General features: G+C 37.4%; 1 protein-coding gene across 5 annotated transcripts in view; it reads right to left on the bottom strand.

The window, feature by feature from the left end:
- Positions 1 to 2,840: 2,840 nt before the first annotated feature.
- The window catches only part of LOC143650444 (uncharacterized), a 29,492-nt gene continuing 19,600 nt past the window's right edge, over positions 2,841 to 12,732 (bottom strand). For 3 of the 5 annotated variants that reach the window (XM_077121222.1, XM_077121223.1, XM_077121224.1), the window contains exons 4-7: positions 12,160 to 12,273; positions 9,624 to 9,735; positions 7,867 to 7,938; positions 2,841 to 3,570 (exon numbers count right to left, since the gene is read on the bottom strand). In XM_077121222.1, the coding sequence (XP_076977337.1) occupies positions 3,507 to 3,570; positions 7,867 to 7,938; positions 9,624 to 9,735; positions 12,160 to 12,273 (362 nt within the window). In that variant the 3' untranslated portion in view covers positions 2,841 to 3,506. The remainder of the gene's footprint in view (positions 3,571 to 7,866; positions 7,939 to 9,623; positions 9,736 to 12,159; positions 12,274 to 12,732) is intronic. The other 2 variants (XR_013159559.1, XR_013159560.1) reach the window with 2 other exon arrangements.

Raw genomic sequence — 12,732 nt, 5'->3', positions numbered from 1 at the left:
GACTATAAAGGAATAGTACAAAGAAGTTTCTTTGTGGGCAACAGAATGGTCCACAATCTTGAAATTGATGAAGGTTTATGAATCTATTCATATGAAAATATGTCATAAAATTTTACAAAAAGACAACAAAAAGAAGCACATCAATATTATCGACTGTAGGACAATAATATAAGTACACTGAATGTGGCTGAATGTGAGATTGCTAGAGGGAGAAGGGCTGGGGGCACATATGAAACCAGAATAAAAGATAGAAAATAAAGACTGAGTGACAGTGTACAATGACGGTGATTTAATATACAAATTAAAAACTGTTTTTGCACGTGGGAGAACAAATGAATATCAGTATTGCAGGGTGTTGCAAGTAAACCGTACATAGGAAAAAGTACAAAAGTAAGCTGACATCTGGTATCATCAATAACATTGTAATATGGTTCCACTGAATGTAACAAAGGCATTATGCCAAAACTAAATGTCAACAGGCGGGGAGACGGGGGAAGGGGGATGGATTCTGTGTGGAAGAAAAGGAAATGTCTTCAGATAGAGTATGGTGGTAACGGCATGTCTATACAATAAGGTTGGATTGTTTGATGTGTGAATAAAATTGTTTAAAAATGAACAAGAGAAACAAGTGCTAGAGAGAATGCGGAGAAAGAGATGTACCTATTGACATTGGTAGGGAAACTGAGAGGTGCAGCCCCTTGCAGGGCAGGGTGGTGGTTCCACAGGAGGCTAGGGGTGGGGTTGCCGTAAGATCCTGGAACCCGGTTGCTCAGTGTATACCTGGAGGAACTGAGTGTGGGGACATGAATGGACATTTGCATGCTGGTGTCGCTGGTGGCAATGTTCGTGACCCACAAGGAGAGGAGGTGGCCTAAGGGTACAACGACTGAGGAATGGAAGGGGGAACTATGGTCGTACACATACAAGGGACTACTGAGTGGCCACAAGAAGGAATGAGGTTGTGAGGCATGCAACCAGATGAATGAACCTTAAAAGCTGTATGTTGAATGAAATGTCAGAAACAAAAAGACAAATATTGTCATGTCTCAATCCTATGGACAAACTATAATGTAAAAATTCAGTAAACTGAAGTTGAGAGCATGGGTTATCAGGTTGGGGCTTATTGTAAAGGGTTCTAGATTGTAAACTCTGACAGCAGTTACATATATTCAGGAAGTGTAACTGTTAATTCTAAATTCTGAGATACTGAGCTGTTTGTATATAACATGGCCTTTCCCAGAAACTTCAGGGGTTTATATGACACCTGTGACCCAGACTTACAGCTCTGAAGCTATGAAAGTCAGCACTACTCCATACAGGAACTGTTTAAGAAGTTGAAAAAGTGATCAGACATTGAGCAGAGATATGAATGAAGGTGACCTGGATAGGACTAGGTATATCAGAAGACTGGGGAAAGGATGATATTGTCAATGTTTTAAAACATCAACTTCTGTTTGAGACTAAAAGGAGAGATGCTTATTTGGTGCAAAATTAATACTTTGGGTAATGCATTTCCTAATTTAACTTGTATGATCAGTTTAGTTAACACCGTAAGCACATGGAATCTTGAATAGGGCATAAGATATTGTTGGTTTGTTCAAGTTAGTGTGATGCCCTGATAAATGCCAGAGAGATTTGGAGAGTAAATAAAGAAGTACATGCAAAGTACCCTTGGGGAATGGGGAGAATGGGTAATATTCAACTTCCCCATTTGGAAAATTTCTGATATTCTAGCAAGCAGAGGGGACAACCAAATCGATAGGCCAAGCCCTCGATTTTGAGAGTGGCCCCAATGAAACTCATTCCTGAAAGGATAGGCTAAGTCTACTTAAAATTAGGCCTAAGAGGCACCCCCAGAGAACCTCTCTTATTGCCCAGATGTGACCTCTCTCTGAGCAAAAAAGATGTGGCTTTTCACTAAATGTAGAATTTATCAGGTTGTTGTACACAAACAGTAAATAACCTCTATCCTTTCTATAGCCTAACATTTTGAAAGATTTCAATGGCATACAGCTGTTAAAGGTGAAAACCCCCATGTCAGTTTAAATAGCATTTAACTCCTGTCTATGGCATTTATTAGCTGTGGGTCTTTGGGAAACTGTGACTATCTTAACTAACCATTAGGTGCTCAACTAAAAAGTACATATAATAAATACAACTTCCTCACAAGGTCAGTTGTGAAAATTAAATAAAATAATGTTATTAAAGCTTTTAACATCTACCTATCATTATCATGATGAAGATCATTTACCAAAAACCTTTGAAAATCTTGAATGATCACTGCTTTTTACCTCTATCCTGAGCACCTCCCAAATAATGCTTTTAATACATCAGTTTTTTATACATCTACCTTCTTTTAATACATCGGTTTTGAACTCATAATTTCATATTTTCTATTTGAAGCTACCAATATTTTATCCTTCAAACCACAGGGGTGTCTGATTTCTGAAATAAAATTTCCCAGGTCCAAATCTGACTCTTGCATTTGCTGTTTGACTTGTGTCACGTTTCTTAACCTTTATGGTCCACAATGTCATCCACTGTGAAATGAAATTAATACTTATAGTGTTAAATGAGAATATCCACACAAAGGACTGAGCACAGAGCTTGGCAAATAGCAGGTAGTCAATACCTGATAGCTAAAAATGGGTAACAATTATTTAGTTCATCCCTGCAGTCCTTCTCTGTTTCAGTCTGACTCTTACAGAAAACATTCCTACAGATTCTTATGTATAACCATTAATAAATATTTAGTATAGAGGAGTATATGGGAAATATACATGTCGCAACCTATGGACAATGGTTAATAGTAATATCTTAATATTCTTTCATCAACAGTAACAAATGTAACACACCAATACTAGGGTATCAATAATAGGGTGGAATAAGAAGTATGAGCTGTTTTGGATTTTTTTTTCTTTTATGTAGTAATGAAATGTTCCAAAATTGGTCATGATGATGAATGCATAGCTATGTGATGATACTGTGAACTACTGATTGTATACTTCTGATGGATTGGGTGGTACATCACTATAGCGCGATAAAATTGCAATGAAATTGTGACTTTCTTAAAAAAAAATTTAGTATACAGAAATTATTGATTTTTATAAAGTTAATATTTACATGAGTTTAAATTAGGATCCAACTTGAAATTTATGTCTTGGGAAACTGGTCAGATTCAGAAGATGGAAATGTGAGGTCAAAATAAAGTGATTATTAAGAGATTTAATTATTTGTAGCAGAACAACCTTAATTTTAGAAAGTATGATTTGGATGGAATATCTAGACAAATAACACAGAACAACAATGAAATAAAATATTTGGGAAGAAAACAGAGGAGACAAGTGAGCAAAATTCTCAGTAACTGAGAACTGAGTTTCTTACCAATAAGATGATTTCTCCAAAGATCAGCTGCTTCCGGCAGTCACTGCATTTGGGAGTACCAAGTCCTCACTTGCAATGTTTGGAGAGATTTTAAGCTTTTTTTTTTTCCTGTCTGTTGTCAGTCATTCAGTTGTTGAATAAGATGCATGTCTTATCTTCTCCCATCCTAGGTATCTTCTTATTGGCCTATATCAGAATTCATTCAGGAAAAAAGACCATTCTGGGTTTACAGAGCGTTCATGCATAATATACACTATTCCCACATATCACCCTATTATTAGCAACTTGCATCGGTGTGGTATGTTTGTTATAACTGATGAAAGCACATTTTTATAATTGTACTATTAACTGAAGTCCACGGATTAATTTAGGATTCACTGTGTTATACAGTTCAAAGGATTTCTTAAAAATTTTTATTCTAATAGCATATATTCAACCTAAAATTTCCCCTTTCAACCACAAATATATAATTCCCTGCTGTTAATTACACTCACGATGTTATGTCACCACCACTACCATTCTTTTTTGCATTTCTAGAAAGTATTCTTTAATCTATAAATGATTCATTTTAATCTCTGCCATGAAAACACTAAAGTATCATAGAAAACTAAATCTTCTAAGAAAATTATCATGATATGGAACAAGGATGGAAAACTTGATCCTAAAAGCAGAAAATAAATTAAGGCTGTTTAACTAGTAGAATACTAAAAATATACATGAATGATTTCCTAGTAAGTTCGTGGCAAGGAACTGAGGCATGCCCTATTCTGAACTTTAGAGGGGGAAGTGGTGCTATAGTTCAACAGTCAAAAAGACACTGATGGAAAAGGAACCATTATATGTGTTGGCGATGACAAAATCGGGAGGTTTGATGTTGCTTGCATAAGAGTCACTGTTTTTTTTTTTTTTTTTTTTTTTTTTTTTTTTATTAACGGAAAAAAAAAAAAAGAAATTAACACAACATTTAGAAATCATACCATTCTACATATGCACTCAGTAATTCTTAACATCATCACATAGATGCATGATCATTGTTTCTTAGTACATTTGCATCGGTTTAGAGGAACTAGCAACACAACAGAAAAAGATATAAAATGTTAATATAAAGAAAAGAAATAAAAGTAGTAGTAATAGTAAAAAACAACAACAACAAACAAACCAACAAGCAAACAAAAACAAAAAAAACCCTATAGCTCAGATGCAGCTTCATTCAGTATTTTAACATGATTACTTTACAATTAGGTATTATTGTGCTGTCCATTTTTGAGTTTTTGTATCTAGTCCTGTTGCACAGTCTGTATCCCTTCAGCTTCAATTACCCATTGTCTTACCCTGTTTCTAACTCCTGCTGAACTCTGTTACCAATGACATATTTCAAGTTTATTCTCGAATGTCCGTTCACATCAGTGGGACCATACAGTATTTGTCCTTTAGTTTTTGGCTGGATTCAATCAGCATAATATTCTCTAGGTCCATCCATGTTATTACATGGTTCATAAGTTTATCTTGTCTTAAAGCTGCATAATATTCCATCGTATGTATATACCACAGTTTGTTTAGCCACTCTTCTGTTGATGGAGATTTTGGCTGTTTCCATCTCTTTGCAATTGTAAATAACGCTGCTATAAACATTGGTGTGCAAATGTCCGTTTGTGTCTTTGCCCTTAAGTCCTTTGAGTAGATACCTAGCAATGGTATTGCTGGGTCGTATGGCAATTCTATATTCAGCTTTTTGAGGAACCGCCAAACTGCCTTCCACAGTGGTTGCACCCTTTGACATTCCCACCAACAGTGGATAAGTGTGCCTCTTTCTCCGCATCCTCTCCAGCACTTGTCATTTTCTGTTTTGTTGATAATGGCCATTCTGGTGGGTGTGAGATGATATCTCATTGTGGTTTTGATTTGCATTTCTCTAATGGCCAGGGACATTGAGCATCTCTTCATGTGCCTCTTGGCCATCCGTATTTCTTCTTCTGGTAGGTGTCTGTTTAAGTCTTTTTCCCATTTTGTAATTGGGTTGGCTGTCTTTTTGTTGTTGAGTTGAATAATCTCTTTATAAATTCTGGATACTAGACCTTTATCTGATATGTCATTTCCAAATATTGTCTCCCATTGTGTAGGCTGTCTTTCTACTTTCTTGATGAAGTTCTCTGATGCACAAAAGTGTTTAATTTTGAGGAGCTCCCATTTATTTATTTCCTTCTTCAGTGTTCTTGCTTTAGGTTTAAGGTCCATAAAACCACCTCCAGTTGTAAGATCCATAAGATATCTCCCAACATTTTCCTCTATCTGTTTTATGGTCTTAGACCTAATGTTTAGATCTTTGATCCATTTTGAGTTAACTTTTGTATAGGGTGTGAGAGATGGGTCTTTTTTCATTCTTTTGCATATGGATATCCAGTTCTCTAGGCACCATTTATTGAAGAGACTGCTCTGTCCCAGGTGAGTTGGCTTGACTGCCTTATCAAAGATCAAATGTCCATAGATGAGAGGGTCTATATCTGAGCACTCTATTCGATTCCATTGGTCGATATATCTATCTTTATGCCAATACCATGCTGTTTTGACCACTGTGGCTTCATAGTATGCCTTAAAGTCAGGCAGCGCGAGACCTCCAGCTTCGTTTTTTTTCCTCAAGATGTTTTTAGCAATTCGGGGCACCCTGCCCTTCCAGATAAATTTGCTTATTGGTTTTTCTATTTCTGAAAAATAAGTTGTTGGGATTTTGATTGGTATTGCATTGAATCTGTAAATCAATTTAGGTAGGATTGACATCTTAACTATATTTAGTCTTCCAATCCATGAACACGGTATGCCCTTCCATCTATTTAGGTCTTCTGTGATTTCTTTTAACAGTTTTTTGTAGTTTTCTTTATATAGGTTTTTTGTCTCTTTGGTTAAATTTATTCCTAGGTATTTTATTCTTTTAGTTGCGATTGTAAATGGGATTCGTTTCTTGATTTCCGCCTCAGCTTGCTCATTACTAGTGTATAGAAAAGCTACAGATTTTTGAATGTTGATCTTGTAGCCTGCTACTTTGCTGTACTCATTTATTAGCTCTAGTAATTTTGTTGTGGATTTTTCTGGGTTTTCTACATATAGTATCATATCGTCTGCAAACAGTGATAGTTTTACTTCTTCCTTTCCTATTTTGATGCCTTGTATTTCTTTTTCTTGCCTAATTGCTCTGGCTAGAACTTCCAACACAATGTTGAATAATAGTGGTGATAGTGGACATCCTTGTCTTGTTCCTGATCTTAGGGGGAAAGTTTTCAATTTTTCCCCATTGAGGATGATATTAGCTGTGGGTTTTTCATATATTCCCTCTATCATTTTAAGGAAGTTTCCTTGTATTCCTATCTTTTGAAGTGTTTTCAGCAGGAAAGGATGTTGAATCTTGTCAAATACCTTCTCTGCATCAATTGAGATGATCATGTGATTTTTCTGCTTTGATTTGTTGATATGGTGTATTACATTAATTGATTTTCTTATGTTGAACCATCCTTGCATACCTGGGATGAATCCTACTTGGTCATGATGTATAATTCTTTTAATGTGTTGTTGGATACGATTTGCTAGAATTTTATTGAGGATTTTTGCATCTGTATTCATTAGAGAGATTGGTCTGTAGTTTTCTTTTTTTGTAATATCTTTGCCTGGTTTTGGTATGAGGGTGATGTTGGCTTCATAGAATGAATTAGGTAGTTTTCCCTCCACTTCGATTATGTTGAAGAGTTTGAGGAGAGTAGGTACTAATTCTTTCTGGAATGTTTGATAGAATTCACATGTGAAGCCGTCTGGTCCTGGACTTTTCTTTTTAGGGAGCTTTTGAATAACTAATTCAATCTCTTTACTTGTGATTGGTTTGTTGAGGTCGTCTATTTCTTCTTGAGTCAAAGTTGGTTGTTCATGTCTTTCCAGGAACCTGTCCATTTCTTCTAAATTGTTGTATTTATTAGCGTAAAGTGTTCATAGTATCCTGTTATTACCTCCTTTATTTCTGTGAGGTCAGTAGTTATGTCTCCTCTTTCATTTCTAATCTTATTTATTTGCATCCTCTCTCTTCTTCTTTTTGTCAATCTTGCTAAGGGCCCATCAATCTTGTTGATTTTCTCATAGAACCAACTTCTGGTCTTATTGATTTTCTCTATTGTTTTCATGTTTTCAATTTCATTTATTTCTGCTCTAACCTTTGTTATTTCTTTCCTTTTGCTTGCTTTGGGATTAGTTTGCTGTTCTTTCTCCAGTTCTTCCAAGTGGACAGTTAATTCCTGCATTTTTGCCTTTTCTTCTTTTCTGATAAAGGCATTTAGGGCAATAAATTTCCCTCTTAGCACTGCCTTTGCTGCGTACCATAAGCTGCTCTCTCTGCTCCTATGGGTCCTATTTGCCTCTACTGGGGCAGTTTCTTACTTCAAGTGACTGTGCTTTCTACAAAATGTCTCACTGTTAAAGGACACTAGTAAGCAGATTAAGACTCACCTTGAATGGTCAAGATCACATCTCCATGGAAACAGCCTAATCAAAAGTTCCCATCCAACGATGCATCTGCCCCTACAAGATTGGATTAAAAGAACATGACTTTCTGGGGTTCATAACTACAAACCAGCACATTCCACTCTCTGGACCACAATGACATGTACTTTGCATATACAAAATATGTTCACTCCATTACAATATCACAAAGCCTTAAAATATTTCAGTAAGAATAAAAATACAAAACAAGGTCCGAAAAGCACCAAGTCTCATCAAAATCAGTTGCAGACATGGTTTGTCCTATGGCAAAAGAGTCCTGTGAACCTGTGGACCTGTGAAACTTACAAGTTTTCTGTTGCCAATATACAAAGGAGGGACAGTCATAGGATACATATTCTCATTTACATAGAGAGAAATTGGAAGGAAAACAGGGGTCACCAAATAATTCTGAAAACCTGAAGGACATACTCGATTTGATTTCAAAGTCTGAGAGTCATTTATAGAACGATGTTTTATACTTGGAGCTTGATAAGCCAGCAATCCCACCCTTCATAAGGGCTTACACAGCAGCCTTGTTCTCTGCAAACAGTGGGGTGAGGGTTGCAACATCGGCAAAGTCTGGGGAGACTACGTTGTTCTCAGTCCCACCTTCTTCATGCATCTTGGTTGTCTCAGACTCTCTGCAATCTCCAGGGCGCACAACTCAATCTGTTCTGAATTGTGAGTTGGCAGCCAGGCTCTCCCCAAATCCTGTAGAATGTGCCCCAACCTTTGTAAACTCCAGGGCAAATTCACTCTCTCCACATGAATAGATGTGTCCCCTCTCCTGGTCCAAGATCTCCAAGCTCTAGACCTTAGCTTCCATGGTTCTGCATTTGAAGTCATTTTTCATTCAATCTGTTCCTTTTCTGTCCCTTTTAGTGAAAGGCTGGCAGTGATTTGAATTATAAAGATCTCAAAAAAAAAAAAAAAGGGAAAAAACCATTGTTGGCTTGGTATGCAGCATACAGGGGTCAAGATAATCAGACAATAGGATTTTCCACAAATCCATTCTGGGTAAGTCCATCTCCAAGCCTAGCTTATCCTCACATGGCTGACTGTACCATGTTTGTGTCAGTCCTCATGGAGGGTACTAGCCTCTGGGGTCTCACTTTCTGGAAGCCCAGAATTTTCCAAACTATCAGTTTCCAGTTTCTTTGTACCCAAGTGTTCAGTCCTCAGCCTAACCCTTTCCTGCCACGTGTTCTTATAAGCTGCAAGGAGAAGCCAGGCTGCATGTTCCACATTTCATCTGGAAATCTCTTCAGCTAAGTATCCCAGCTTTGTCATTTTCAGTTCTACCTTCCATCCAATACCCAGATTAAATTTTCCCAATTTGTCTTCCACTAAAATGAGACTCACCTTTCTGCTAGTTGGCGATGACACATTCATCGTTTCTGTCTAAATCCTCCTCAGAAGTATCTTTAAAGTTCATATTTCTACCAATAGTTTATTTAAAGCAAATTAGGCCTTTTCTCCTCAAGCATATCACACTTCTTCCAGAACCTTCCCCTTAATTCTTTATAAAGCCTTTTCAGCATTTTTGGCATTTCTAAGTCACAGCACTCCACTTCTATGAAACCAAGATATATTTTGTTTGCTAAAGCTGCTGAAGTGCAATATACCAGAAGTGGATTGACTTTTATAAAGGGGATTTATTAACTCACAAGTTCCAATTCTAAGGCCATGGAAATGTTCAAATTAAGGCATCAACAAGAAGTTACCTGCAGTGAAGAACAGCTAATGGCATCTGGGTTCCTCTGTCACCCGGGAAGGCACAGGGAAACATGTGTTGGACCTTCTCTCCTGGGTTGGTTTCAAAAATGGCTCTCACAACTGGATATCCATATGCAAAAGAAGGAAAGAGGACCCATGTATCACACTGTATACAAAAGTTAACTCGAAATGGATCAAAGACCTAAACATTAGGTCTAAGACCATAAAACAGTTAGAAGAAAATGAAGGGAAATATCTTAAAAATCTTATACTTAGAGGTGGTTTTATAGACCTTACATTCAAAGCAAGAGCACTGAAGAAAGAAAGAAAGAAAGAAATGGAACGCCTCAAAATTAAACACTTTTGCACATCAAAGAACTTCAAGAAAGCAAAAAGACAGCCTACACAATGGGAGACAATATTTGGAAACAACATATCAGATAAAGGTCTAGTGTCCAGAATTTATAAAGACATTGTTCAACTCAACAACAAAAAGACAGCCAATCCAATTACAAAATGGGCAAAAGACTTGAACAGACTCTTCTCAGAAGAGGAAACACAAACGGCCAAAAGGCACATGAAAAGATGCTCAACTTTCCTGGCCATTAGAGAAATCCAAGTCAAAACCACAATGCGATATCATCTCACACCCACCAGAATGGCCATTATCAACAAAAAAGAAAATGACAAGTGCTGGAGAGGATGTGGAGAAAGAGGCACACTTATTCACTGTTGGTGGGAATGTCAAATGGTACAACTGTTGTGGAAGGCAGTTTGGCAGTTCCTCAAAAAGCTGACCATAGAATTGCCATATGACCTGGCAATACCATTGGTAGGTATCGACTCAAAGGACATAAGGGCAAAGACACAAATAGACATTTGCACACCAATGTTTATAGCAGCATTATTTACAATAGCAAAGAGATGGAAACATCCAAAATGTCCATCAACAGATGAGTGGCTAAACAAACTGTGGTATATACATACAATGGAATATTATGCAGCTTTAAGATAGAATAAAGGTATGAAGTATGTAACAACATGGATGGACCTTGAGGACATTATGCTGAGTGAGACTAGCCAAAAACAAAAGGACAAATACTGTATGGTCTCACTGATATGAACTGACATTACTGAATAAACTTGGAATATTTCGCTGGTAACAGAGACCACCAGGAGATAGAAATAGGGTAAGACACTGGTTAATTGGAACTGAAGGGATACAGATTGTGCAAGAGGACTGAATATAAAAACTCAGAAATGGACAGCACAATACTACCTAACTGTAATACAATTATGTTAAAACACTGAATGAAGCTGCATGTGAGAATGATAGAGGGAGGAGGGCTGGGGGCATAAATGAAATCAGAAAGAAAGATAGATGTTAAAGATTGAGATGGTATAATCTAGGAATGCTTAGAGTGTATAATAATAGTGACTAAATGTACAAATTTTAAAAACGTTTTTGCATGAGGAAGGACAAAGGAATGTCATTATTGCGGGGTGCTGAAAATAGATGGTAATTAATATTTTAAAACCTCACCTTATGTGTGAGACTAAAGCAAAAAATGTTTCTTTGGTACAAAATTTATATTTTGACTAGTGCATTTCCTAATATAACTTATGTAGATAGTTTGATTGAACACCTTAAGTACTTGGAATCTCAGGCAGGACATGAGATTTTGTTGGTTTGTCCAGAGTGATGCCCCGATGAATTCCAGAGTGATTCGATCAGTGAGTGGAAAAGTATTTGCAAAGTTCCCAAAGGGAACTGAATGGTGAGAATGGAGAGAAATTCAACTTCCCCAAGTTGAATTCTTGATATTCTCACAGGCAGTGGGGACAACCAAAGCTATAGGCTGAGGCCCCAGTCTTTGGGTTCGTTGATATGAAACTTAACCCTACAAGGGATAGGTCAAGTCTAATTAAAATTTAGGCCTGAGAGTCACCCCCAAGAGAGCCTCTTTTGTTGCTCAGATGTGGCCTCTGTCTCCAGCCAACACAACAAGCAATCTCACCACCCTTCCCCTGTCTATGTGGGACATGACTCCCAGGGGTGTGGACCTTCCTGGCAACGTGGTACAGAAATCCTAGAATGAGCTGAAACTCAGCATCAAGGGATTGAGAAAAACCCTAGAATGAGCTGAGACTCAGCATCAAGGGATTGAGAAAACCTTCTCAACCAAAAGGGGGAGGAGTGAAATGAGACAAAGTGTCAATGGCTGAGAGATTCCAAATAGAGTCGAGAGGTTATCCTGGAGATTACTCTTCCACATTAAGTAGATACCACGTTGTTAGTCAAGATGTAATGGAGAGGCTGGAGGGAACTGCCTGAAAATGTAGAGCTGTGTTCCAGTAGCCATGTTTCTTGAGGATGACTGAATAATGATAGCGCTTTCACAATGTGGTTTATGGTTATGCCAGTCTTTCTAGGAAAAAAACTAATCTTTGCTCTCTGACAACCATAAGCAAAGTTTTAATGCTTGCCTTGCATGACATTAACACAGAAACCTCCTGCTGCAGTTTAGCATTCAAAAGATCTACCTGCTACCCTCAGTAGCTCCGCAAGATCCAGGAACTTGGTTGACTGTCTGTAGCATCTGGGGGACTGGGAAATGCACTCCTTGATGAGACCGATCTGATCAGAATATAATCTCACTACAAAAAAAGGTAAAAAAATTTTAATTGTTATTGCTTCTAAATAACTAATGTGCAGTATGGATCCTTTCTTTATCACCAACCTTGTAAAGCATAGCAAATGAACTGCAATTCTGCAGCACGAAAAATGTGTCACTTTTTCAAGTGCTACGTCAACTCTCAAGACAAATTTTAAAGAACATAGTATTTGTCTTTGAAAACATCACATACTTCCTATTATAACCATCTCCACCCCTGCCTCAAATTCCAAAACCTATCCCTGGTTCCAAATACCCATTAGGTATCCATACAACATCACCCCAGTTTAGAAGATATGGTTCTCAAAGTGCTCACTGGTCTAATTTATTCATCTCTGGGGACCAATCTTCTCACTTAGCAAAACATATCTGATCAAACCAATTCACCACACAAGTCAATTAACAGCATTCAAAATAAAGAAATTAAGGGCAGTGCGATAGT

The sequence above is a fragment of the Tamandua tetradactyla genome, chromosome 11 (genome assembly GCF_023851605.1).
Source record: "Tamandua tetradactyla isolate mTamTet1 chromosome 11, mTamTet1.pri, whole genome shotgun sequence".
Lineage (NCBI taxonomy): Eukaryota > Metazoa > Chordata > Mammalia > Pilosa > Myrmecophagidae > Tamandua > Tamandua tetradactyla.
The sequence above is the reverse complement of the archived record's forward strand: the minus strand, read 5'-3'. Positions and strand labels throughout refer to the sequence as shown.